At 41.7% G+C, this 27,687-nt stretch overlaps 1 protein-coding gene across 2 annotated transcripts in view; it reads right to left on the minus strand.

Annotated features, from left to right (window-relative positions):
- The window catches only part of RUNDC3B (RUN domain containing 3B), a 318,511-nt gene that overhangs the window by 112,252 nt on the left and 178,572 nt on the right, over window positions 1–27,687 (minus strand). For both annotated transcript variants that reach the window (XM_073629675.1, XM_073629676.1), the window contains exon 3: window positions 9,697–9,830. In XM_073629675.1, coding sequence (XP_073485776.1) covers window positions 9,697–9,830 — 134 coding nt within the window. The remainder of the gene's footprint in view (window positions 1–9,696; window positions 9,831–27,687) is intronic.

Raw genomic sequence — 27,687 nt, forward strand, 5'->3', positions numbered from 1 at the left:
GCTCCATCAATGGCTGAATGGGCTTGTGAATTGGACAAGATTGAGCTTGTGGAGCTTATGATTGCATGGGATGAGGATAAATCGGAATCACACAAACTCATGTGGACAGTTTGGTCTCATTTCAGATATTCTTCTGACTTTGATTCATTTATCTCCAGTATCGTTTGAGGTTCCACTTGGTTCCGGGATTCCCCCATGGTACTTAACCCCCCCCCCCTTTTTTTTTCTCCTCTTCTTCGTCTCTTCCCCTTCTTTTTTTTCTTCCCTTCTTATTACAATTGTTATTACTTTTCCTGTATATTGAAATAGAAAGCTAGCATCTTTGTGTTGCCTGATACTTCAGGTATTGTGCTCCTGGTTAGGTTTCTAGCTGAACTGGATGTTTCTATCAGATATTCCTCAGTTTACTCACCCAAAAATGTTTCCGTTTTACAGTGTTTGTTGCTCATCATACAGGGGATGTACAAATCCGGATGTATTTGTTCAGTCATAATTTGTATTTGCATAGTACACTTGTATTTTCTAGAACTACTTAAAAGAGATGTATGGGATTTTTTTATCCCATATTTATACTTACCTAGGTGGATGCAGCATTGGTCCAATCCTGCATCTGTCTCCTCCACGCTCATTGGAGTGCTGAGTTGTGGAGGGACAGGGAGCGGCCGTCTCAGAGTCTCGCTTGGAGGCTGAGACACCTATCATTCCAGGCACCTGGCGGATCCAGACTTCTGAAGTCAGTATGACGCGGTGCCTGAACGATCCTGGTGACATCAGCAGAGAGCGGACTTCAGACCACTCTCTACTGAAAACGGGTCACAGGAGTGCTAAACAAATTGCACTCCTGTGACCCATAGGAGAAGCCCAGCCGAATGAGCTCAGGTAGGACTTCTCCTTTAATAAAAAGATTAAACATAAACATCAGCACACCAAAACTGACATGATATGTTCTGGAGTTGCCGGAGGTGGCTCGATTTTGGGCGGAGGTGTTTGAACTCATTAACTACCTCCAGCTGACCCTCGCAGTCTCCCCGGAACTGGCACTGTTGGGTATCCTCAATGATGAGCATTGACCCAGATGCACTAAACTACTAATCTCATACTTGTTATACTATGCCAAGCGAGAGATCATACTTAAGTGGAAAACTTATCCCCCCCCCCCCCAGGGGTTTGTGGGGAAAGTCTATTAACGTGGCTCTTCCTATGTATAAACTGACTTACATTGGTAGGAATTGTCCCAGGAAGTTTGATAGGGTATGGCAGCCATGGACAGCTTAGCAGGGGAGTGTTTACCCATTGCTCGTTTTGTCCCTGTGCTGTTGCGGCTGCGATGCCCTATCTATTTTAATGCGAGTTATGGATATGGGACATTGACACCCCCCTACGGTTTAGTATATAAAATTGTGTACTTTTGTGTTATGCCACGTGGACACTGAGTTACTGTCAGTGTGTGTTCTGCCTTGATACCATTCTGTATTTTTAAATTTTGTACCAAGTTTTCTGTCTTGACGCTTTGATGTCTTCCTTGGTCTACCAGTATGCTTGCCTTTAACCACCTTCCCATGTTGTTTGTATTTGGTCCATGTTTTAGACACAGCTGACTGTGAACAACCAACATCTTGTGCAACACTGCGTGATGATTTACCCTCTTTAAGGAGTTTGATAATCCTCTCTTTTTTTTCAATTGACATCTCTGGTGTTGGAGCCATGCTTCATGTCAGTCCACTTGTTGCAAAAGCTCTTCAAGGTGTGATCACTCCTTTTTACCTACATACTAACAAGCAGATTTAATCTGATGCAGGTGTTAGTGTTTGTAATGGAAATTTACAGGGTGATTCCATAATTTTTTCCCTGAGAATTGAGTGATTCCATAATTTATTCCCTGTGCTTGTTCTATAAATCTAACTGTTACTGGCCACCACAATTATTTTTCTTGATTTCTTTTAGTGTTTCTTAAAGCCAGAAAGTTGCCATTTGAAATGCCTTTAGTTTTTGGCCATGTCTGTGATCTGCTTTTTTTCTACAACAATAAACAACTGAAGGAACATCCTCAGGGACTGGTGATTCCATAATTTTTGCCAGGGGTTGTAATTTCTTTACTCACTTTTGTTGCCAGCAGTTTAGACATTAATAGCTGTGTGTTGAGTTATTTTGAGGGGACAGCAAATTTACACTGTTATACAAGCTGTACACTCACTACTTTACATTGTAGCAAAGTGTCATTTCTTCAGTGTTGTCACATGAAAAGATATAATAAAATATTTACAAAAATGTGAGGGGTGTACTCACTTTTGTGACATACTGTATGTGTATATATATATATATATATATATATACACACACACACACACACACACACACACACACACATACACACACACACACACACACATACATATACACCATATCTGCCCAATGCCCCTGGAAGCTGGAAATCACTGAAGTACACACCGCTACTGCAATGATCTTCACTTGCTTCTGAGTCCCATGCTAAGCGGCTGGCCCACAGGAGGTTGGCTGCCTTAGCACAGGTGCCATTCAGAGAATGCTTTGCATTTTCTAAATGAATGCAAAGCATTCTCTGATAGGATGAAGCGGAGAGGTGGAGCAGTAATGTCAGGTTCTCTACCTTGTCCAATCAGAGAACGCTTTCTGTGTTCAGAATGCAGTAGTCCAGCTGCTCATCATGAGACCCAGAAGCAAGTGGAGATCACTGGAGGTGCAGCACCTACTACAGCGATTTTCAGCTTCCAGGGGCATTGGCCAGGTATTGTATATACTTTGTTACAGTGGTCCAAGCTCCGTGTTTGAGCAGGCAATTACCAGCTGGTGGGAGGACGGAGAGTGAGTTATATGATCTCCCACAACCAGTATTTCTTTTGGAAGCGGCTGTGCTGGCGATTAGGAATAACAGATTTCCTGTAGTATATTATTACTTGAGGTTTCCAAGAAATCCTCTTATCATATACTTCAAGCGGAAAGAAAGTGGCCTGAGCTATTGACCACGATAGGACCGAATGACGGGACAATGAGAGTAAATAGAAGTCTTTACTAAATTACTGTAATTCAGTTAAAGTGATTGTAAAGTCTCATTTAAAAAAAAACAAAAAAAAAACACGTTATACTTCCCTCCTCTGTGCAGTTGGTTTTGCACAGAGCAACCCAGATCCTCCTCTTCTTGGGTTCCTCTTTGCTGCTCCTGGCCCCTTCCTCCTATGGAGTGCCCCCTCAGCCAGCAGCTTTCTATGGGAGCACCTGAGCCGAGTCAGAGCTCCGTGTATCCATTCAGACTCGGAGCCCCGACCCCGCCCCCTCTCTCCCTCCCCCGATTGGCGGACTGACTTTGATTGACACCCGCATGAGTCAATGGCACCGCTGCTGTGTCTCAGCCAATCAGGAGGCATGTCCCGGGTGGCTTAAACACTTGTGGACTTCGCTGGAGAGAGATGGGGCTCAGGTAAGTAATTAGGGGGTGCTGGGGGGCTGCTACACACAAAAGGTTTTTTATCTTAAAATAAAAAAACCTCTTGCCTTTACAACCCCTTTAAGTATAACACCACTGGTAAATCAGCATTAGCAAATGTTGCCAAGGCTTTAAAGTATATCTGTAAAGTAGCCCCCTTCAAGATGCAGCTATACTGAGAGTCAGCCTTGCTCTTCCTACACATAGGGTTTTAAAGTAAACATGTCATGTAATTAGAAGTATTAAATACACCCCCCCCCCCCCCCCCCCCGGAATTGATAGGTATTTAAAGATAATAAAATAACTTTGTGGTTTGAGGGGTAACCAAAAGTACCACATCCCTAAAATATTATATCCATCACCAATCCCTCAGTTGGGGTTGGACTTTTAAGGTGCTAAATATGAGTCTAAGACCGTATGATAAAATCAAACAATTGTACTTTATTACATTTTCTGAAAAATATTAAGAAACCCTTAAAAAAGGCAATTTTTGGTTCAATTCCATACGAAGCCTTAATTTAACAGTGACCTTAAAATGCAGGACTTTATCTCATCTTGCTTCTCTACCACCTGCAAATGTGGGTGAATCTGCAAACTATACCAAATCCTCAAAATGACAAATTATACATTGCTCATGGTCATAGTCTGCTTCTGGTAGTATTAAAACATACAACAATGTCAGAGGCACCTAGACTGCCCACTCAGGGGCTAGAACTGGAGCATAGAAAACAGCAGATACACGACATAAACAGGGGAGGAAGCCTCCTGTCTAAACAATCACAAAAATGGTCACAGTCTACTTCATGTGTATGTACATTAAAAGGTGACTGTAATCCTAACACGTTTCACCATTTGCTTCCTTGGGAGATCAAGGCAAAATAAGAATAAAATTAAAAAAGAAAAATATGTAGCCCAATACGACCAAAGCATCACACTCACATGATGGCATAGACATGGCTCCCAGGGACCCGTGGGAACTCAAGCAAGGGGATAGGCTCTGTATGCAAAGAGGACCTTTGCTGCTACACTGGGGACATTTATCCAGCCCTGTCCTTGATAGGAGAGACACTTGGTGGAAGTCACCAGTAAGATTTTACCTCTAGAACCCTTGAGAAATGCAACATTGGGGGATAAAACTCGATACATCAAGCCTCAAGTATAATACATTCTCCCACATGATGACAATTGAATGTTGGAGGCTATAGTTTGAGCATCTTTAGATAATTTAAATAATTTAAGGACTTGGTGGAGTGTTTGACTGCTCTCTCTCCCCCATGATGGCGCCCACACAGGGAACATCTTTACCATTACACTTTGGTCCATAGGCGTGCGAAGCCTATTGCATTAGGGTGTGCACCTCAAACCAAAGCTCAAACACACGTGCGTCTGTGTGTGTGTGTGTGTGTATGTATATGTATATATATATACACATACACACACACACTCATATAGGGCGTACACACGGTCGGACTTTGTTCGGACATTCCGACAACAAAATCCTAGGATTTTTTCCGACGGATGTTGGCTCAAACTTGTCTTGCATACACACGGTCACACAAAGTTGTCGGAAAATCCGATCGTTCTGAACGCGGTGACGTAAAATACATACGACGGGACTATAAACGGGGCAGCGGCCAATAGCTTTCATCTCTTTATTTATTCTGAGCATGCATGGCACTTTGTCCGTCGGATTTGTGTACACACGATCGGAATTTCTGACAACGGATTTTGTTGTCGGAAAATTTTATCTCCTGCTCTCAAACTTTGTGTGTCGGAAAATCCGATGGAAAATGTCTGATGGAGCCCACACACGGTCGGAATTTCCGACAACACGCTCCGATCGGACATTTTCCATCGGAAAATCCGACCGTGTGTACGGGGCATTATAAATAAATGTTAACAAACATTTTAAAATGTATTAAAACATTTTTAATTAAAAAAAAATTTATCATTGTAAACAAACATAATTTTTTTAACTTATTAATTAAATAATCTTTTAACATAAACAAAGCTTTTAAATAAATCTCTAAATCAAATAAGCAATTTTAAAAACTGCATGGTAAGTAGGATTTTTTCTTAATAAGTGTCATGTTTTAATATCCTGAATTGTATTTACTGCTTTAAATAAATTTGTTAGATCCCCCAGCAACAATAGATTCCCTCAGCAACAATAGATCCCTCCCATTAACAATAGATCTCCCCAGCAACAATCACCCCACAAGAAAATAACCCCCAGCAACAATAGATCTCCCAAACTGTGGGCATATGGGAAGTGGTTAATATACACTTGGGATTTATTTTTTTATACCAAAGACATGTAAAATATATATACAGTGGGGACGGAAAGTATTCAGACCCCCTTAAATTTTTCACTCTTTGTTATATTGCAGCCATTTGCTAAAATCATTTAAGTTAATTTTTTTCCTCATTAATGTACACACAACACCCCATATTGACAGAAAAACACAGAATTGTCGTAATTTTTGCAGATTTATTAAGAAAGAAAAACTGAAATATCACATGGTCCTAAGTATTCAGACCCTTTGCTCAGTATTTAGTAGAAGCACCCTTTTGATCTAATACAGCCATGAGTCTTTTTGGGAAAGATGCAACAAGTTTTTCACACCTGGATTTGGGGATTCTCTGCCATTCCTCCTTGCAGATCCTCTCCAGTTCTGTCAGGTTGGATGGTAAACGTTGGTGGACAGCCATTTTTAGTTCTCTCCAGAGATGCTCAATTGGGTTTAAGTCAGGGCTCTGTCTGGGCCATTCAAGAACAGTCACAGAGTTGTTGTGAAGCCACTCCTTTATTATTTTAGCTGTGTGCTTAGGGTCATTGTCTTGTTGGAAGGTAAACCTTCGGCCCAGTCTAGGGTCCTGAGCACTGTAGAGAAGGTTTTCGTCCAGGATATCCCTGTACCATGCTTCACTGTTGGGACTGTATTGGACAGGTGATGAGCAGTGCCTGGTCTTCTCCACACATACCGCTTAGAATTAAGGCCAAAAAGTTCTATCTTGGTCTCATCAGACCAGAGAATCTTAGAGAGGCTTCCGTCGGGCCACTCTGCCATAAAGCCCCGACTGGTGGAGGGCTACATTGATGATTGACTTTCTACAACTTTCTCCCATCTCCTGACTGCATCTCTGGAGCTCAGCCACAGTGATCTTTGGGTTCTTCTTTACCTCTCTAACCAAAGCTCTTCTCCCCGGATAGCTCAGTTTGGCCGGACGGCCAGCTCTAGGAAGGGTTCTGGTCATCCCAAACGTCTTCCATTTAAGGATTATGGAGGCCACTGTGCTCTTAGGAACCTTAAGTGCAGCAGAATTTTTTTTGAAACCTTAGCCAGATCTGTGCCTTGCCACAATTCTGTCTCTGAGTTCTTCAGGCAGTTCCTTTGACCTCATGATTCTCATTTTCTCTGACATGCACTGTGAGCTGTAAGGTCTTATATAGCCAAGTGTGTGGCTTTCTTAATCAAGTCCAATCAGTATAATCAAACACAGCTGGACTCAAATGAAGGTGTAGAACCATCTCAAGGATGATGAGAAGAAATGGACAGCACCTGAGTTAAATATATGAGTGTCACAGCAAAGGGTCTGAATACTTAGGACCATGTGATATTTCAGTTTTTCTTTTTTAATAAATCTGCAAAAATGTCAACAATTCTGTGTTTTTCTGTCAATATGGAGTGCTGTGTGTACATTAATGAGGAAAAAAAAACGAACTTAAATGATTTTAGCAAATGGTTGCAATATAACAAAAAATGAAAAATTTAAGGGGGTCTGAATACTTTCCATCCCCACTATATATATAGTGACAAGCTAGGGTAAGGTTCATCAATTGGTTGGCTATTTTCTTTCTTTTTTTTTAGTCCACTACTTCTAAGGGAGAGAAAGGCCGGAGGGGGGGCGGAGTGCAGATGTAGATCAATCTGCAGGCGCCTGCGGGATTTGCAGCCGGAACTATAGAAGCTGCATCGGCAAATGCGGCTCCTGGATGGGTTACTCCGCGGCTGTGGTCCTAGTTCCCTCCCTGCTCAATCCTCCCACTCGCAGCACACAGCTGTTTTTGCCGGCCGGACCCGACCCCAGGCAGTGTTGGTGACTGAGTTACACAGGGATATGTTGCAGACAGTCAGCACAAAACAAAAGGTGTGAAACACAGACAGAGCACAGGGATGATTAGGGTGTGCCTGGGTGTTCTTTTTTGATTGTATTCTTATATTGCTTTGACTCCCTAAGGAAGCGAATAGTGAAATGTGCTGAAAATACAGCTACCTTCTATGTTTTGTGGGAGATTAGCTCTTGGGGTTCATCTTTTCTGGAAATTAAGGTCAGCGTGCGGGCAGTTTCTCTAAAATCAGGCGGGTTGCCAGCTTTATTTAGAAGAGGCTGGCAAAGTCATGAAAACAAACAAAAACAGCAAAAGTAAATCCTTGCCGTCTGGTGCTAAACTAAACAGTAGACTTCTCTCTATACGGTGTGGGGCTGGTCCCCGTCACCCACAAAACATGTGGTAAAGCAAACCTTCTTTTTAAATCCAAACAGAGCTCCTCTCTCTCAGATTCCCTTCTGAGTCTCAGGTCAGAGCTCTGCTGTGCTCTCTTCCTGCTCATTTAAAGTCCACCTGAGCATGGTCTCAAGTGGACCACAACATCCAGACCGGAAACCAAGCCTGCCACAGAGGCTGGAAAAACCCAGGCCGGATTCCAGTTCAGTCTCTTACAATAGAATGCATGTGAGGGGAAATATACCGATTATCCATTACCTCACCTCGCATACCGTCACAATACATATATACACAAAGTGGTCTCTGACAATGAGCAATGCATAATTTGTTATTTTGAGCATATGGGTATAGTTTGCAGGTGTACCCATATTTAGAAGTAATGGTTGAGAGGCAAGTTGACATAAAGTCCTGCCTTTTAAGGTCACTGAAAAAGTTTGGTATAGAATTCTCAAATATTGCTTATTACTGATATATTATATACGGTATTTATTATTATATTAATATATATATATTGATATATTAATTTATATTATTATATTGATATTACTGAATATGTAATAAAGTACCTACATGATTTTATCGTATGGCCTTAAACTAGGATAATTAGCTTTTAAAGCCCCTAACCCCAGGGAACACTATTGCATAAATATAGCAACGTGGACCTGCCTCATTAATGCCTCACAGTCCCAGCACCCCCAAAACTCAGGGTGCTCTATTATGCAAATAGCAGTCAGACTTTGCATGGTTATACTGTGGTCTACCTATTTGCCTTCCTAGTGACCCTTGAAGCAGCCTATTACACTTAGTGGCCAATAGAGACATAAGTAAGATGGACCACATTCTGACCATACAAAGTTGCTTTTTAATAGAGTTCCTCTGGGTTTTGGAGGTCCCTAGACACACTGGAAGTAAAGTAAGCATACATTTCCACCATATCGTTCTGCAGTCAGTCTACAACCATTAACCAGCCCACAGGGTTGCTGTAACTGGAACTAAATCCATCAATTTAACAGTTTCAAAAAACAGTTATGCCGCGTACACACGAGCGGAATGTCCGACGGAAAAAGTCAGACGGAAGCTTTTCATCGTCTATTCCGATCGTGTGTATACCTCATCGGACTTTTTTTTTCGAAAATTCTGATGGACCCAGAAATGAAACATATTCTAAATATTTCCGACGGAACCAATTCCTACCGGGAAAACCGCTTGTCTGTATGCTGTTCCGACAGACCAAAAACGACGCATTCTCTGAAGCAAGTACGAGATGGAAGCTATTGGCTACTGGCTATTGCACTTCCCTTTTCTAGTACCATCGTACGTGTTGTACATCACCGCGTTCTGGACGGTCAGACTTTGGTGTGACCGTGTGTAGGCAAGACCGCTTGAGCGAAGTTCCACCAGAGAAACCTTCGGAGTTTATTCCGACGGCAAAACCGGTTGTGTGTACAGGGCATTACATACCCATTCAGGATTGCAACTATTACATTTAGTGTGCTGTCAACCAAACTGTCAAACCATTAAATGGCTGGTGTAATAACTGATCAGCATAATGGCGTTGAAGGTCAAACAGAGGCCAAGATGACAGCTTCCTTGGCTGAAAATGATAGGAGGGTTAAGTTCCACTTTAAGTATCATCTTGAATATGTAAATTGTCAGTTTGGATCACAAACAAAATCAAAAGAGAAACAGAAGCGTTCTTTAAAAAAAAAAAAGTGTAAGTTCTTACCTTGGCTCTCGAGGAGCTAACATTTTCCATGTTTTCAATACTACAAATACAGCTGTGGGGCACTTTGGAACATGCGACCCGTATGTAATCCCAAAAGCTTCGAGGACTTTCATAACCAAACCAGGTGAGCTGGCCTGTAAGAAAAACACACAGAACTCAAATGCCATAAACAGTATTATAAAAAAATATATATTGAGGCGGGCAACCTGTATTCTGCAATTTGACACTATGGGGTTCATTTACTAAACGCAAATAAGCTGTCCACCTTTTCATGGAAGTTGCACTTTGTAAGGGAATTTGCCACAGAGCTTAGATACCCAATCACATGCAAGGGAATTTTTTTTTTTTAAAAAAAGCATTTATTTTATTTATTTTTTTCGTGCACCTAATTGGATGATGGAAGTTAACAGAGCAAGGCACCTCATTCACTAAGCTAACATTCCCTTGCAAAGGGCAACTTGTCTTGCAAAGTGAACAATGTATTTGCCTTTAATCAACCCCTATACGATTCAGTAAACCACATAAGTCTTTTGAACCTTAGCTTGTCTGAAACTATAGGAACCAGCAAGCCACATAAATCTCTAGATCTATGGAATTTTTTCAATCTCAACATACTGACTCTCTGGTTGTTATACCACTTTAAATCCTAGCATGGAAAAAGGCCTCTGCCTGTATTGTGGGTTTTAGGAGTCCAAGGCTGGATTTATACTTCCTCCCCCCTCCAGATCTTGGTCTCTGTTTCACTTGCCAATTGATTTGCGTTACTGTCCGTGTAGTTCTGAAATTTACACATCGCCGCCTGGGAATACCCTCCCTTTTTTCTACTGCAGTTAAACACACCTTGTTCACCTCCATGCCCTGAGAATGTGATTGGACAGTGAAAGAGAAGCAGGAGACTAATGAGCTCATCCCTCTGCCACTCTGATCTCCTAGTTGTATTGTACACAGAATTTTAAGAGACCATAAGCAGGTAAACTTTAGGTAATTATAACAGATACATTTAAAGTGAAGTGGCTAGTCTCAGGTAATACACAGAGATGAAAAAATCCTTCTACATAAGTTGCGCCTGTTTATCTATAGCTCACTCTCCTGTTCTAAAATATACAGATCAAAGGCTATTTCTCAGCTCCAGTGGGCGAGAAGATCCGCCGTCACACACTGCACAGCATGGAGCAGAAAGCCGAGTGTAATCTGAAACCTGAGTGGAGGGAAGGGGCACACACCCTGTGATGGACTCCGGACACCCTGTTGGGTATTTCCGCCAAGAAGCTGCTTCCCAAGTCCTGGAACACAAGACCAATGGATCTGGCTACAGTAACCCCCAAGAACCAGGCAACAACAGTCTTGGAGTACACCAGAAATAGGACTGCTTTTTTTTTAGAAACACACTGAATTTATACAGCAAACTATCAGATAAGGGCTACTCCCATGATCTCAGACAAAGGTCACCTTAGGCAGTAGAACTAATCCTATTATTATAACAATGACCACCCCAGACAGTCCAGCTCCCCCATAGGACTAACTTATGCATAAGAAGCCAAAAACAATTAGTGACCAGCTCTGTCTGGATAACTTAAAGCGGAGTTCCACCCAAAAATGGAACTTCCACTTTTTGGAATCCTCCCCCCCTCCGGTGTCACATTTGGCACCTTTCAGGAGGGAGGTCTAATTTGGGTATTTTGCTCCCACTTCCGGGCATAGATAGCCGAGTCACCCGCGGGTATCTACGCCCCTTCCGGCGCCTTCTCCGTCCCCCCCCGCTGTCTTCTGGTAGACACACAGGTCCCAGAAGACAGCAGGGACCAGTGAGGACGCACAGCACGACTCGCGCATGCGCACTAGGGAACCAGGCTGTGAAGACACAAGGCTTCACTTCCTGATTCCCTTACCGAAGATGTCGGCGCCTCCACCTGAGAGCCGAGGGACGGGTCGGCTTTGGGTGCCGACATCGCGGGCGCCCCCGACAGGTAAGTGTCCTCATTTTAAAAGTCAGCAGCTGCACTATTTGTAGCTGCTGAATTTAAAAAAAAAAAAAATTAGGAGGCACTCCAGGGAATGATTCTGCTGCAGCCCAAAGTCGGTGACACACCCCTCTACACAGTCTCATAGGGAAACATGCACAGCTGACACTGACAATCACCAGCTGTGTGCTGAAGGGGGGTGGGGCCGTCTCCCAGGATTGCTTGGTATGGGCATATAGACTATCAAAAGTGACTCATGCAGATAGCAGGGGGAAGAGACAAGAGACAGAAATCACTCTAGGTGCTCTAGGATACACTACAAAGGGAAATGCTCTGTTCATTTTTCATTTCAGAGGTTTACAACCACTTTAACTGCTTGAACATATATTTTTTTTTTTATTCCGTATACACCTTAACTTTTAGTTTTAGCTTTTAACAAAATACTCCCATCAACACTTTATTTGTTTGTGTTATGCCGCGTAAACAGGACGGAAAAAAAGGTCGTGGGTATGCGGCATAACACAAACAAATAAAGTCTAGAGTCAATAGCAATACCTTAGACTCTCTTAAGCAGTGTATCAGGAAGACCAGATGTCTGGTCTTCAGCACAGTATGTGTTTATACTTATTTGTCATCTTTATCCTTTAGCACCTGCATTGGCGTCCATCATGCACTCTGACAACTTTCATTGTTCATATACAGTCATTTTCTAGCCATATTTTCTGGCTTGACTACCGCTTAATAACCACTTCCTCAACTTATTGGCATTGTGATCACTATGCGGTGCTAATCAGGAGTTTTTCATCTCTATGTTTTGGCTTCCATCTTCATTTCAAGTCAGGTTGTACCCAGCAGTGAAGCTATTTTCTTCTCTCATCAGGTTATATTTATATATATTTTTTTTTTGTGGAGGTGGGGTTAATCTTGCATGTGTTGGGATCATGATTTTCTTGCACTCCCCTGCCCTTAACGAAGCTCACTTCATGCATTCTGTTTATATGATTCTCAATGTTGATTTATGTTTTATTATAGATGTACATTGTCTTCCACAAGGAACCGCCCCTGAGGAAAGGACAAGTTCCTGAAGCGCGTTGGGCGTAATTTTCATCTAGGAGACAATACTTATTTGTACTTGTACATTCTGATGTTGTTCTTAAATAGTCAAATTGCAATTTCTATGCAGATATTGGCTTTTTATAATATTAAATAAATTACAATTTGTTATAAATCAATACTTGGTTTTGTACCATTACTCAGTTGCCCTTAAAATCCCAATCCTCCTTGGGGGACCCTTTCTCACATATTATTGTATGGGGTGGTGGCAACAAATTAGAGCACTTATGGTGAAATATATTCTTTTGGAGTTATCTTTTTTTTGGTCCGGACTGAAATCAGATCACATGGGTGTTCACATCTATGCGATCTGATTCCTGGACCATTTGACAGTTCGCACTGCGATCTGTGAACTGACCTGGGGGTGCCATTAATGTTACACTGAAACCTCCAGTTGTTCATGTCAGTGTAAACCAGTGTTCGATTCAGGTGTTGTGTGGGGACCGGCACTGAATCACAGGGTTTGCCACATCGCACAAGTGTACCAAAGTAAATCCATCAGCCACTGAAAATGAATAGTGCCCAAGTGTTTTTAAAATTAAAAAAAAACAAACACAGACTGCAATACCCGCCTCCTTATCTGCGCAGTCCCCCACAGACATTAAAAACATGCTATTTTTTCCACTCCATTCCCGAGAGAGAGATTGTTTTATTCATTCCGACGTAATGTTTATTATACGAAAATGGCTTCCTTTTTATTTGTCTTTGCAGATTCAATTAGAAAAGGAAAAAATGGCACCAGCGGTGCGCACTCGAAGTACGCAGGCAGCAGTACTTTATTGAGCGATAACACTGAGATATAATAGGTTCTGAGATTGTCATCTTGCCGCTGTGTTTTATTAAATTTGCATTTAAATTTTTATCTTGATTTTCCAAGACTTGTCTGCTATTTAAATGAAAAATATTTGTATTTTTCCAGTACCTAGTTTGAGTCAGTATTACACCCAAAGTAATCATTGGCTTGAAAGTAGTTCTTGATGTGATACTCATATTTGTATATGCTTTCTATGCCACATTTTATAGATTATATTTCGTATACAAAGTTGCAGGCAATTCTTTTAGATATTTTCTGTATGTCAGACAGAGCAGTCAGCATCTGTGTGTCAGGTCACCTAGAGGATGGGTGACAGATGCACACCATTGGGATCAGGAGTGCACCGCAAGGTAGTGGACCCTACGGCTGACTGCTGCGGATTGAACCCTGGGAGGTCCAGGAAGCAGGTCTACTGGTTCACTGACACAGATCCCACTGGGAGCTAGAGCATAGATTCCCCAGGGCGCGGAGTCTAAGAGCCAGCAGGTGTTCACCAGAGCCTTTAATGGTAAGGATGGACTGCGCTGCAGTCTGGCTCCAGGTCGCGGCCCCCAGGGTCTCACAGCTCACGGTAGACTACAGGAGAAGAGGAAGGAGGCAGCAGGCTGGAACAACAAGGAAAGTAAGGGACGAGCCAAGGTCGGGGCCACAAGCAGACAAGGACAACAGAGTACACGCCAAGGTTCAGGGTCACAGGCAAACAGGGATGGTCGGGAACGCGCCAAAGTCGGTAACAGGAATCAGATGTAGGAAATACAGCAAGTACACACAGAGGCTAACACACAATGGTTGATCAGCACTGCTGGCTTGCAGTGCACAGGTTAATATAGGGTTCCCTGATCGGGCCTGGGGTGGGGCCATGCTTAGAGGAGAGGTTACAAAAGCAGTCAGGTGAGGGTCAGCTGGTCTCTAGAGATGAACACAAGGAGACAGGTATGCTGATCGACAAGCTCTATTGCATAACCATGACACTGTGCTAGATGACTACAGCAATAAAATTATTTCCCAGATAAATGATTTCAAGAGTGAATTGTTTTCAGTGAATGTCTATAGGAACTGGTGTAGAAGCTGTCTTGAAAATAAACAAGCATAAAAGAGTTAGGTGCCCTACAATCCCCTAAAGGCTGGTCCAAGATGTGGGAGACATTTTTTCATTCTTCCCGTAACATCATAGCATCAGAGAATTTGTTCAAAGTTATCTCTAGATGGTAATACCCAGTGGGAATTGCAAAATACCTTCCTAAATACCCAGCAATGTGTTTCAGGAGTTGTTCAGACCAGGGCAATATGAAGCACATACGGTGAGGGAAAAAAGTATTTGATCCCCTGCTGATTTTTTACGTTTTCCCACTGACAAAGAAATGATCAGTCTATAATTTTAATGCTAGGTTTATTTTAATAGTGAAAAACAGAAAAACAACATAGAAATAAAGAAAAACTTCAAAAAAGTTATAAGCTGATTTGAATTTTAATAAGGGAAATAAGTATTTGACCCCTTCGCAAAACATGACTTAGTACTTGGTGGCAAAACCCTTGTTGGCAATCACAGAGGTCAGACGTTTCTTGTAGTTGGCTACCAGGTTTAAATTTATATAATTATTCCCGCGCAATCAGGTGTAAAGTAAACTGAACTCAAAATAGGAGAAGCTGCCTGCACCGAAACAGGTACAAACCAAACCCTGTGGATAAATAATAATATAACTAGATGGTGCCGCGCCAATCCTGGGTAAATTAGCTAAAATAACTTAAAGTGGTGTGACATACATTAGGGGTGTGCAATCGAAGCTGTAGTAACACTATAAGAGTGATAACATCAACTGTGTAACACTCTCCACTCATATGGCAGCAACTCTGAGTGGTGGAATGATAATCATCTGTGGTGACAATAATCAATAAATATATCTCATCATGTCCGTAAGCAAAATATCAGTACTGTAAAGAGTGTCACTAATCAATAAATAATCAATCAATAAATATATCTCATCATGTCCATAAGCAAAATATCAATAATATAAAGAGTGTCAATTAATAATAAAGTGCATGATGCAATCTAAAGTGACTCATAGTGTATAGCAAACAAGCAACACATAAAGTGACATGGTGCAGCAGTGCAATAACATTTGTTTTTTAAAAAATAGTAAAGTGTCCAAACATTATCAGGTGCTATAACATAAAATCCTTTTGATATAATGTGACTGTAATGTCCTGACATGCAACAGTTGTAACAGTACAAAGTGTTACAGCAAAAAAGTCCTTCTTTTAAAATGTGGCAGCAACGTCCTAACAAGCAACAGTCGCAGTGCAGTGCTCAAGATAAATCACACAGTGCACATCTTCGTGTTTAGACACACGGGTAAGAAGTGGCCCCTTACCTTAGGGCAATAGGGCAAACGCATATGACCAAAAATCTTTAAGGGGATCCTCCTAAACGTGTAGAACGCTATCCTCACGGTCCTAGTCACAAGGGGTGATTCCCTCAGTTGTATAGGAGGACAGAAAAAACACGGGGAGTCCCAATAGCGTAATAACGTTTTAACCAACAGCTTTTATTTAAATAAGATAAGGGTACTCACATAAACAGCATAAAAACATTCCTATCACCAACGAGCGGCAAGCTCGTATACCTCTCACAGCATGTAAAGCCTGTCCCGTCCCTACGCGTGACGTCACACCGCACGTGACTTCATCCCCTGATACCTTCTTCTTAATTTTTTTTTCTCTGTGATTACTTCTCCTTCAGCTTCTTCTTTTTACTCTCCCTCTTGTTCTGTTGTCTTCTCTTTCTTTTTTGTTTTTCGATTATTTACCGCCAGATGCCAGTTCGCTGTGTCTGTTAACTGCTCTCTGGCCATACTTTTGAGGTCATATTTTTCTTTTTCGATGGTATAGCTTATCGGTCTATAGATGGGGGTAAAGCTCCTTTTTATATTAGGAGACTTACTAGATAGTTTTCTCCCCTCCCCCTCCTTTTTTTAAATTTTATTTGTATTTTTACACACCCCGCGCGCGAGAGCTACGGTTCTGAGGCGCCAATATATGATATTGTCTCAGAACGAGAGTGTCACCCCACCGTTGTCTATACAGCGGGCGGCAAGTAGTTACTGACTCTGTGCAGCGGATCTAAAAGATTTCAGTGTATTTTTCAACTGAGTTGTACAGTTTATAGGTCACATTAAAGGTGCAAAAAGTTCTGAAATTATTTATTTTTGTCTCATTTTTTTACATCACAGAAACCTGACATTTTAACAGGGGTGTGTAGACTTTTTATATCCACTGTATAGCCTCTTTCCCACGTGTGAGCTGTGCACCCCTGACAGTAAAGCAATGAATTTTGGGATCATCCTAAATTAAATTATAGGCATCTACATTCTTAACTCATATGTATTCGTAGGCTTCTTCCAAAAGCTGCTAGGGGTTTCATGGGTAGTGACTTATTGACCTCCCATTTAATGGTTCCTGCATATTTCAAGGGCTAACACCACCTGGCAGAGCCAGCAGAGTAACACCAATCATCTTTTTAGCTGTCCGTAAAGTTTGCATTCTTCTTTTGACCACCACTATGAGGGATGTTATTCTCACTGATCATCAATAAAATGATGCATTCTATCGTTGATCAGTGTAAGGGACAATCTTCTTATTGAACCTGGATATAAAGAGACACCACTCTCCATGACCATTATGTGAGGGGTCACTTAATGGATCTCCAGGGGGGACAGTTCTTTCACTGACCACAATGTAAAATGATCCTTAAAGCGGAGTTCAACCCAAAAGTGGAACTCTCACTTATACGCCTCTTCCCCCCACTGGTCCCACATTTGGCACCTTTCTGGGGGGAGGGTGGAACTGTTTTTGACAGGTCCCCTTCCCTACTCCTGGAGATGGGCCATGGCCCAATCCCCTGGAAGTTCGCCCCCCCCCCCCTCCAGGCCAAATATAAAGTGCACTGCGCTTTCACGGATGTGCAGTAGGGAACCCGTTGTGAAGCCTAAAGGCTTCACTACCAGTTTCCCTTACCAGGAATGGTGGCGGCAGCACCCGGGAGTCGATCCGAAGATCACGGCTCCCTGGACATCACGGGCTCCCTGGACAAGTAAGTGCCCTAATATTAAAAGATAGCTGCTGACTTAATTTTTTTTCACCCAGGCTGGACCTCCTCTTTAGCTTAACTAAACCAATCAAGGAGGCATTTCTCCAAAGACATCATACTTGTTAAAGGAAGTGGGGGATCAGAAGAATAACCCCCAAAAGTAACAGCCTGGGATATCATCCCATAAAATCCACTAAATTAAAAAAATATTTTTGCATTTCTCCATGGAACCACCAGAGTAAGGGAGTATGTCTGCATTTCTTTTCTGGTAATTTTTTGATTATTACTGCATATTATGCTATCATATAGAACAAAGAGAGTTAAAATGATCCACCTTGGGTGTCAAATGCTCTAGGTACTTAACATTCTTAATTTTTTTATTTATTACTGATCTTTCTAATGCACCATGAGCTGAAGAAGCATTTTATTTCAAGGATACCTCCAGGGTAAAAGTTTGAGAAAACCAGATTTACAATATATTGTATGTGACTGCATGTACCTTTCATTGCTGAGCATCCATAGAGCCCCAGAACCAATGGCGATCTGATATACAAATGTCAACTTCAGGAACACAAGATAAGAAAATGACCCTCTCTCTCCGCTCAAATGAAGGTACCTGCATTTCATTTATTTTGCCATTTCACATGGATTTTTAACAGGACTTCAAAGAAGACAACAAAAACAAAGGAAAACGTGTTTTGAGCAAAGTAATAGACAGTAAATATGAAGGTCAAGTCCTTGTCATTCTCCCTGCCTTAGGGATTGCTTACACCACATAAATAAACTACATTGGGAAAACAAGTCAGCAATATGACATTAGCCAATGGACTCCTTAATATGACCTTCAAACTGCAGATACAAAAACAAACAAAAAAAGAAACCGGACATATTAGAAATAGCCCTGGTGGGCCTAATACAGAGGTAACTTACTGCATACATGACAGGTTTTTTACTGTTGCCCAGAGTGAGGCTTTAAAATGTGTTTATAGCCAAATCATTTCTTTGCAGTTTTGGGCAAAATAGGGAAGAGATAAAACTTCCGTGAGATTACTCTTTGGTGTCTGTGTCTTTTGGGGATAGTTCCCCTTCACTTCCTGTCCTGGGGACACAACAGGAAATGAGATGGAGGGGAAACAACCTCTTAGACAGTTGTCACTGGAAAAGGTGTCTTATTTTGTTATTGTGACAACTGCAAAACTTTGGATTTCCCCATATTTTTTTTTTTCTCTCGGTGACAGTGGTCACCAGCACAAAATAGAAAGGGTTACGGTGGCCATACTATTGAATTTGCCAAAATTCAAACTGTGGGTGGCTTTCTCAGCACCTCCTGACCTGACAAAAAACTGATTGAAAATTGAAGAAGAGGGGTAGAAAATTGTAGACTAAAACCCCGTACACACAATTGGATTTTCTCTTGTTAATTTTACATTGTATTTTTAAAAATGTACCTGCCTACTCCCAAACTGTCATTTGAAGTAAAACACATATCCAAGTACCGTATATACTCGAGTATAAGTCGAGTTTTTCAGCACATTTTTTTGTGCTGAAAGTGCCTCGACTTATACTCGAGTCAAGCACTTTTCTGCAGCAAAAAATTTCATTTTCCGAACCGAGTTTGTGGCCCCGTATCTCAGGGCCACTTGGTGCTAGGAACCTCAAATTTGGTGTGCAGTGGAACTGGTACCATAACATATCCAAAGCTTGAGTTCCTAGCACTAAGTAACCCTGAGATACGGGGCCCCAAATTCGGTTCGGAAAATGTCATTCTCTGCTGCAGAAAAGTGCTTGACATTTTCTGAACCGAATTTGGGGCCCTGTATCTCAGGGCCACTTGGTGCTAGGAACCCCAAATTTGGTGTGCAAACCCAGCAGAACTGGTACCATAACATATCCAAAGCTGGAGTTTCTAGCACCAAGTGGCCCCGAGATAACGGGCCCCAAAGCCGGTTCGGAAAATGTCATTCTCTGCTGCAGAAAAGTGCTTGACATTTTCTGAACCGATGTTTGGGGCCCTGTATCTCGGGTCCACTTGGTGCTAGAAACCCCAGCTTTGGATATTTTATGGTTCTAGTTCCACTGGGTTTGCACACCAAATTTGGGGTTCTTAGCACTAAGTGGCCCCGAGATATGGGGCCCCAAATTCGGTCAACTGTGTCCATCTGCAGCAATGTTATTTCGGGACCCTTTGGGTTCAGAGACCCCAAATTTTGGCTGCAGCTAGGGGGCATCTAGGAACCCTTTACTACCGAGTTTGAAGTTCGGGGGACCTATGGCTGCAAATGGGCACAGTGAGGCTGCAAATGGGCATTGTTGACCCTCTTTTCCACTTACAGTAGCTGTGCATTTCTCACCCTCGTCTTATACTCGGGTCAATAAGTTTTTCCCATTTTTTTGTGGTAAATTAGGGCCTCGACTTATACTCGGATCGACTTATACTCGAGTATATACGGTATTATTCTCCACATTTTTTATTGTGCATTAAAAAAAGAAAACAAATAAAATTAGACGTACTATCTGCCAATAGAACTTAACCAAAAAGTGCATTCTATGCATCCAAAAATATAACAGTGAGAGACAGAATAACAACAAATACATCCAGAAAAATGTATTTAAAAAAGTTAAAAAAAGATTTGAATTTTAATGAGTGAAATAATATATTGATCTCTTTGCAAAACATGACTTAGTACTTGGTGGCAAAACCCTTGTTGGCGATCACAGAGGTCAGACATTTCTTGTAGTTGACCACCAGGTTTGCACACATCTCAGGAGGGATTTTGTCCCACTCCTCTTTACAGAACCTCTCCAAGTCATTTAAGGTTTCGAGGCTGACGTTTGGTAACTCGAACCTTCAGCTCCCATCACATTTTTTCTATTTTTATTGAGGTCTGAAGACTGGCTAGGCCACTCCAGGACCTTAATGTGCTTCTTCTTGAGCCACTTCTTTGTTGCCTTAGCCATGAGTTTTAGGTCATTGTCATGCTGTAATACCCATCCACGGCCCATTTACAATGCCCTGGCTGAAGAAAGGAGGTTCTCACCCAAGATTTGATGGTACATGGCCCTGTCTATTGTCCGTTTGATGTGGTGAAGTTGTCCTGTCCCCTTAGCAGGAAAACACCCCCAAAGCATAATGTTTCCACCTCCATGTTTGATGGTGGGGATGGTGTTCTTGGGGTCATAGGCAGCATTCCTCCTCCTCCAAACGAGGCAAATCGAGTTGATGCCAAAGAGCTTGAATTTGGTCTTACCTGACCACAACACTATTACCCAGTTCTCATCTGAATCATTCAGATGTTCATTAGCAAACTTTGGAAGGGCCTGTACATGTGCTTTCTTGAGCAGGGGTACCTTGCGGGCGCTGCAGCATTTCAGTCATTCACAGCGTAGTGTGTTACCAATTGTATTCTTGGTGACTATGGTCCCAGCTGCCTTGAGATCATTGACAAGATTCTCCTGTGTAGTTCTGGGCTGATTCCTGACCGTTTTCATGATCATTGAAACTCCATGAGGTCAGATCTTGCATGGAGCCCCAGACCGAGGGAGATTGACAGTGTTTCTTCCGTATGCGAATAATCACACCAACTGTTGTCACCCTCTCACCAAGCTGCATGACATCTTTGGACAGCTCTTTGGTCTTGGCCATGGTGGAGAGATTGGAATCTGATTGATTGATTGCTTCTGTGGACAGGTGTCTTTTATACAGGTAACAAGCTGAGATTAGGAGCACTCCCTTTAACGGAGTGCTCCTAATCCCAGCTTGTTACCTATTTAGAAGACACCTGGGAGCCAGAAATCTTGCTGATTGATAGGGGATCAAATACTTATTTCACTCATGAAAATGCAGATCAATTTATAACTTTATTGAAATGCTATTTTCTGGATGATTTTGTTCTTATTCTGTCACTCACTGTTAAAATAAACCTACTATTAAAATTATAGACTGAACATTTCTTTGTCGGTGGGCAAACGTACAAAATCAGCAGGGGATCAAATACTCTTTTTCCCTCACTGTAACTCTAAACAGCGCTTGCTCTAATATGCAAAACCATACCGATCTTTCAATTTTCATAGAACATTGATATTCCACGAAAACCAAACTTACAAAGCAGCCATGTGCTTATATTATGTAATATGTGTAATAAAAATAGTCCATATACAGTATAAAAAATTTATATTGTGAATAGTCCTTGTGAATGTGCAAAATTCACAAGGAGAAGCAGCTTCTGAAGACCTCACTTATTGATGACGAAACGCATCAAGGGGAAATTCCAGTGTGTCCTTTCCCATCTGTAGGTGGAACGCGCGCCCGGTTACAGAAGGCATCCATCTTGCTTTTTAAACAGCGGACCAATGATATTATAATTTGTGGCTTTGTAGCATTTTTTTGTTACATTTTAATAAATCATAAAATGGTGTTACACCATGAGAGGACTCCTCTCCTTCATTTTACTTTCTGCCCATTGAACTAAGTGGAGAAAGACCAGGACCAAACCAAGGAAGGGACAGAATACAAGACAGAGGTTGATGGAAAGACCAGGATAGGTCCCAAAGTGACCAAGAAAGCGTTACTGACTCCTCTTGCTGTATAGTAAGGTGGTCATTGGCATTCGGTGAGTGCGGTTGATATCGCAAGAGCACATGGTGGAAAAGTATTATGAGGGTTGTTTTGGGTGTAGGAATCTAAGCACTCAATTTTGCACATTCACAATATATATATTTTTTATATGGACTATTTTTATTACACATATTTAGTAATATAAGCACATGGCTGCTTTGTAAGTTTGGTTTTCATGGAATAGCAATGTTATATGATAATTGAAAGAAGCACATATATTTTATAGATGGGTATGGTTTTGCATTATAGAGCAAGCGCTGTTTAGCGTTAATACCGACTGTCTTTGGACCTCTTGTTAATGGTAGTAGACAGCAGCTGCAATTTATAGGTGTTATTATTTATTATTTTAGTTATTCGCGGTGGCACGGGTGTTTTATCAGTATACAGGCGGTCCCCTAGTTATAAACATCGGACTTACAAACAACTCCTACTTACAAACGGAGGGAGACAACAGGAAGTGAGAGGAAATCTACCCCTAGGAAGGGAAATTCACTCCTGTAAGAGTTATTATGGGAAAAAGGTACCTCCACTGATGCTTTATCACCAAGGCTTTATCACCAAGGCACCACAACAACAAAAAATGTTCAAAATCCAATTGTCATTGGGACAAAAAGTGATGTGAAATCTTCTGAACAGGGGAAGAGACAGCAACACATAGATTACATGGGGTGTTAACCTTTCCCTATGCTATTCAAAAAGCTTAAAAATATTTTTTTTGGCTGGAGCTACACTTAAAAAAATGTACCTGTTCCAACTTATAAACAGATTCAACTTAAGAACAAATCTACAGACCTTATCTTGTTTGTAACCTGGGGACCGCCTGTACATACCTGTCAGTTTTTATTGCGGTCTGTGTCCCTGTTATGGAGATTCGCCCTCTCCATTTGTCCTGTTTACCATTACCATTGAAACTGAAAGTAAAAAAAAATCCCAAATTTTGGGTTGTTCCCAGAAAAGTAATAGAGGAGGAATCTCCCAATGGGGACACTAGTTCTGGTGAATTGGGGTTCCCCAAGGGATTCCCTTAATTTGTACGGATTTCCTCTCACTTCCTGTTTGACTATGGGACACGAAGTGAAGGGAAATCTCCCTAATGGGACACAGATGGCAAAATAAAAATCTGACAGGGGTTATAACGCTACCTATAGTTCTACTTTTACTTTAACGTACCCAGTGAGATACAGACAGTAATAAAAGATAATTTCTTATATCTCTCCAGGACCTTATAGGTAAAATCTCAGTGTCAAGTTCCTGGGTCTTCACACCTGCCCTATCCAATGTGTGGGTTCGGTCTCTCTCTGTTGGATTATGTATTACTTTTCTATTATTGAGAATGCAACAGGAAGAGCTGAAAACCCTGATTTACTGCAATGGGGTCTACCTTTATCTAAAAATTCATCTCTGGGTACAAAACTTAGAACCAACCCTTAAAATGACCCAACCATCATGACAACATTCAATGCTAATCAGACCACATCTTTGCAGGATGTAGATAATGTACTGGAGTATCTAAATTAAATTCAGTGTTTAAGTTGCTCTGCTGAATTCTGCTTTAAAATATACAGTATGTCTTAAGATCCTCTGCATGCTCTGTTTAGCTATATATAAACTGTACATTGGAAATCTCATTAAGCTATCAGCATCTCAGATGGTCAGCAAATGGGTATTGATTTTCCATATTTCTCCTTTACTCTTTGCTAACAATTCTTAATGTTACATCTCGAAGGTTCCCTTGCAGAAGATGGATTTGAAAATAAGTTACTAAACATACAAGAAGATGTTAATATATAGATATTATTATCAGTATTATTGTTAGTATTTTGAAGAAAGTACACGCTGAACAACTTATCGGCTATATTTTTAAATATTTTATGTAATAATTTAAAAAAAATGATTCTCTTGAAAATGAGCCTAGCTACAAATATGTTATAGGCCCCATTCACACCTAAGTGATTTGACGCTTGAAGGTAGAAGATCAAAAACACTCAAGTCAAATCCCATTGTTTTTAACAGCCCCCTTTTCACGAATCTGAGCGTTTTATCGGTCCCACCAGTGGCGGACCATCCATTAGGGGCGCTGGAGCGTCGCCCCCTCTATCCACGACCGCCACCCCCAGGCTCTATCCACTGCCACTATTTTGACAGGACCCCGCCACCCCCTATTCATGCGTCAAGCCCCTTTCAGGATGCGGGGCATGTGAATTTCAGCGGCGGAGGTGTTTTTTTGAAGCACCTGATTAGAGCCAAAGGCTCCAATAGGCTTCAAAATAGGGTGGGCTCGTGGCACAGTGCATTGCACCAGGAGCCCACCCAGGTGTTTCAACAGCGAATATTTGCTATTGAAACACTGATCCTCAATCCAGCCAATCAGAAGCAGGTCTGAGACCCGTTTTCTGAAAAGAGAAAAGTCCAAATTGGCCGCCGAGGAGGAGGAAGGAAACGGAAGCCGCCGCGATGCCCGTGGAGAGCAGGGGAAGGGAAAGCCATCACCGCCGCCGAGGAAGGGAAGGTGCCGGTGAATCTGAGAAGCGCTGCCCACCATAAATGGGGTAGTGCACCAGACCCACCTGACCGACCGACGGGGGGGTTACTCTTTGCCGTCCCCCCCAAAAAAATTACCACCGGCCGCCACTGGGCCCACAGATTTAAAGTGATACTAAAGGTTCGTTTTTTTTTTCAAATAACAAACATGTCATACTTACTTCCAATGTGCAGCTCGTTTTGCACAGTGTGGCCCCGAACTTGGTCTTCTGGGGTCCCCCGGTGGCTCTCTCGGCTCCTCCCCGCATTAGATAACCCCCTAGGAGAAGCGCTCTCCCAGGGGTTACCTTGCGGGCGTGCTCCCGAGTCCATCATTCGGCGTCCATAGAGGCCGAATGCATTATTCGGCCCCGCTCCCCACGTCATTGGATTTGATTGACAGCACCGAGAACCCCCTGCAGAGAGAGGGCGCTTCCCCGTGGGCCAAGTTTGAGGGTTCAGGTAAGTAAAATGGGGGGGGGGGGGCTGGGGGGCCGGTCACTGACAGGTGTTTTTTCACCTTAATGCATAGGACGCATTAAGGTGAAAAAACACGAACCTTTACAACCCCTTGAAACCTGTGTTTTTCGCACATTTTCAGACAAAACAGCAGCTCTTCACCCCTAATCTCATCCTCTACTGCTTTCTATTGGCTAAAATAAAAATGCCTGAAGCTTAAATACACATGTAAAATGCCCATATATGGTTGCAAAGAAACTCAAAATCTGTCCAAAAAGAATCTGAAAATCGCTCTGTGAAGGTGTGAATGTAGCCTTATGGTCAGAAGTATGTGAATATCAGTGTGCTGCTTGTACTCTTCCCCCAGGTCTTGCGCAGCTGAGAACAGAGGGAATGAGATCACTTATAAAAAAGGTGAAACAAGATATGTATATATATGTATATATATATATATATTTTTTTTTTTTTTTTTTATATCCATACACAAATGTTTTACCTTTCATTTCCATTTTAAAATGAATGAGTTGTTTTACAAGGTGAGGGTTTACAATCTCTTTAATTTTGTCATTTATAGGAGATTGTTCAGACCAGCCCACATGCTCTGTGTATTGTGTGCACCAGTGTTCATTGTGTAGGGGCGGTGCGATGCTTTGCTACAGTGCCTCACATTGTTTCATTTTTTTCTCTTTTTTGAGATTATTGAAGTTTCAAAAAAATGGCACTTTATTCAGCTCTGTGCCCCACTCCTCACTGCATTGCATAGATCAAAGCATGTTAACAGACATCGTGTGCCTTAAAGTGGTTGCAAAGCCTAAACATTTCTTACCCTAAAGCATTCCTTGCATCAAGGTAAAAAATGTTTAGATGTCAGCATCCCCCCCCTCATCCCCCCTCTTACTTACCTAAGCCCTTATTCGATCCATCTCTTCTCTCCCCTCACTGGGTCTTGCTGGCTTTGCTGGGGCACCCTGTGCTGTCAATCAAAGCCACTGATTAGGAAGCGGCGGGTGGGGACGAGTCCTGCTGTTTGCGTCAATGAATGCAGCAGTGTGGCTTCCCATGGGGGTCACTGGACAGAGGGGAGGGGGCAGGAGCGCTGTCGGGGGACCCAAAAAAGGAGGTTCGCGGCCGCTCTGTGCAATAGAATCTCACAGAGCAGGTAAGTATAGACATGTTTGCTATTTTTTAAAATTTTTTTATTTAGCTTTATAATCACTTTAACCATTTGCCTACCAGGCCAATTCTGACATTTCTTTTCTACATGTAAAAATCATCATTTTTTTACTGGAAAATTACACAGTGTACTCCAGTACCATTATCAGCCCTGCCCAGTTCCCCTCTGTGAATGTGAACTACAAAACCTCTCCACCTCTCTATGTTAAGGAGCTGCAGAGATGGGGGGGGGTTGTTCTGTATTACTAAAACCAGGGTGACAAACAGTGTTAATTTTAGTCTTAGGACTAAAATGGCATTTTAGTTTTAGTCCCATTTTAGTCTTCTGCAATTGTTTTCGTTTTAGTCGTATTTAATCGACTAAATCTCCAGTACATTTTAGTCGACTAAAATCTCCAGTAATTGCAATTTAGTTTTAGTCATAGTCTTTTGACTAAAATGGCATTTTAGTTTTAGTCTCATTTTAGTCTTTAGACTAAAATGGCTTTTAGTTTTAGTGGTATTTTAGACATCTCAATTGTTTTAGTTTTAGTCGTATTTTAGTCGACTAAAATAGTGTTCATTTAGTCGACTAAAATGTTTTGGTCATTTTAGTCGACTAAAATGTTTTAGTCGACTAAATTAACACTGGTGACAAGACTGCTCCTCCATATATACAGTACAGTTAGTGAGTTTGGACATCTTAGGAAATGTGGTTCCAACAGATACACCAGGTATCTAGGTGCTTTTCTCGCCACCGAACCACACGGTAATATAGAACCATGTGGTTTGGTGTAGCGCAATTTTAGAAATTGTACCTGCACTACTTTTTTAAATGAATGGGCTTGCCAAAAGGCACACAAAATGTGCATAATACTCAGATGTACCTTATAGCGTGAACGAGCCTTTAAAGTGGAGCTAAACCCTCCTATCCTTTACAACCAAGGAAGATGCCATCTTAGCATCCGTTTGATCTGCAGTTGTCATGGTGCTGCACATATGATCAGTTATAACACCAGTCATTTGATGACTTGATAGCTCAGTTACAAGTACAAGCAACTGTGACAGTTATCATTCATGGCATATGTACCTGTTTTGGGAAACTGTTAAAGCAATGGAATTTGTTCTTCTTGTAAGCTGCAATATTTACGTTACATTCTTGGGTTTAGATCCATTTTAATGTAAAAATCCAGGTAAATAGATAAATACATGGCTGAAATAAATAAATGCTTATTGTATTAAAGAGGTTGTACACCTGCAAGACAAAGGC

Source organism: Aquarana catesbeiana, linkage group LG05, assembly GCF_042186555.1.
Source record: "Aquarana catesbeiana isolate 2022-GZ linkage group LG05, ASM4218655v1, whole genome shotgun sequence".
Classification (NCBI taxonomy): domain Eukaryota; kingdom Metazoa; phylum Chordata; class Amphibia; order Anura; family Ranidae; genus Aquarana; species Aquarana catesbeiana.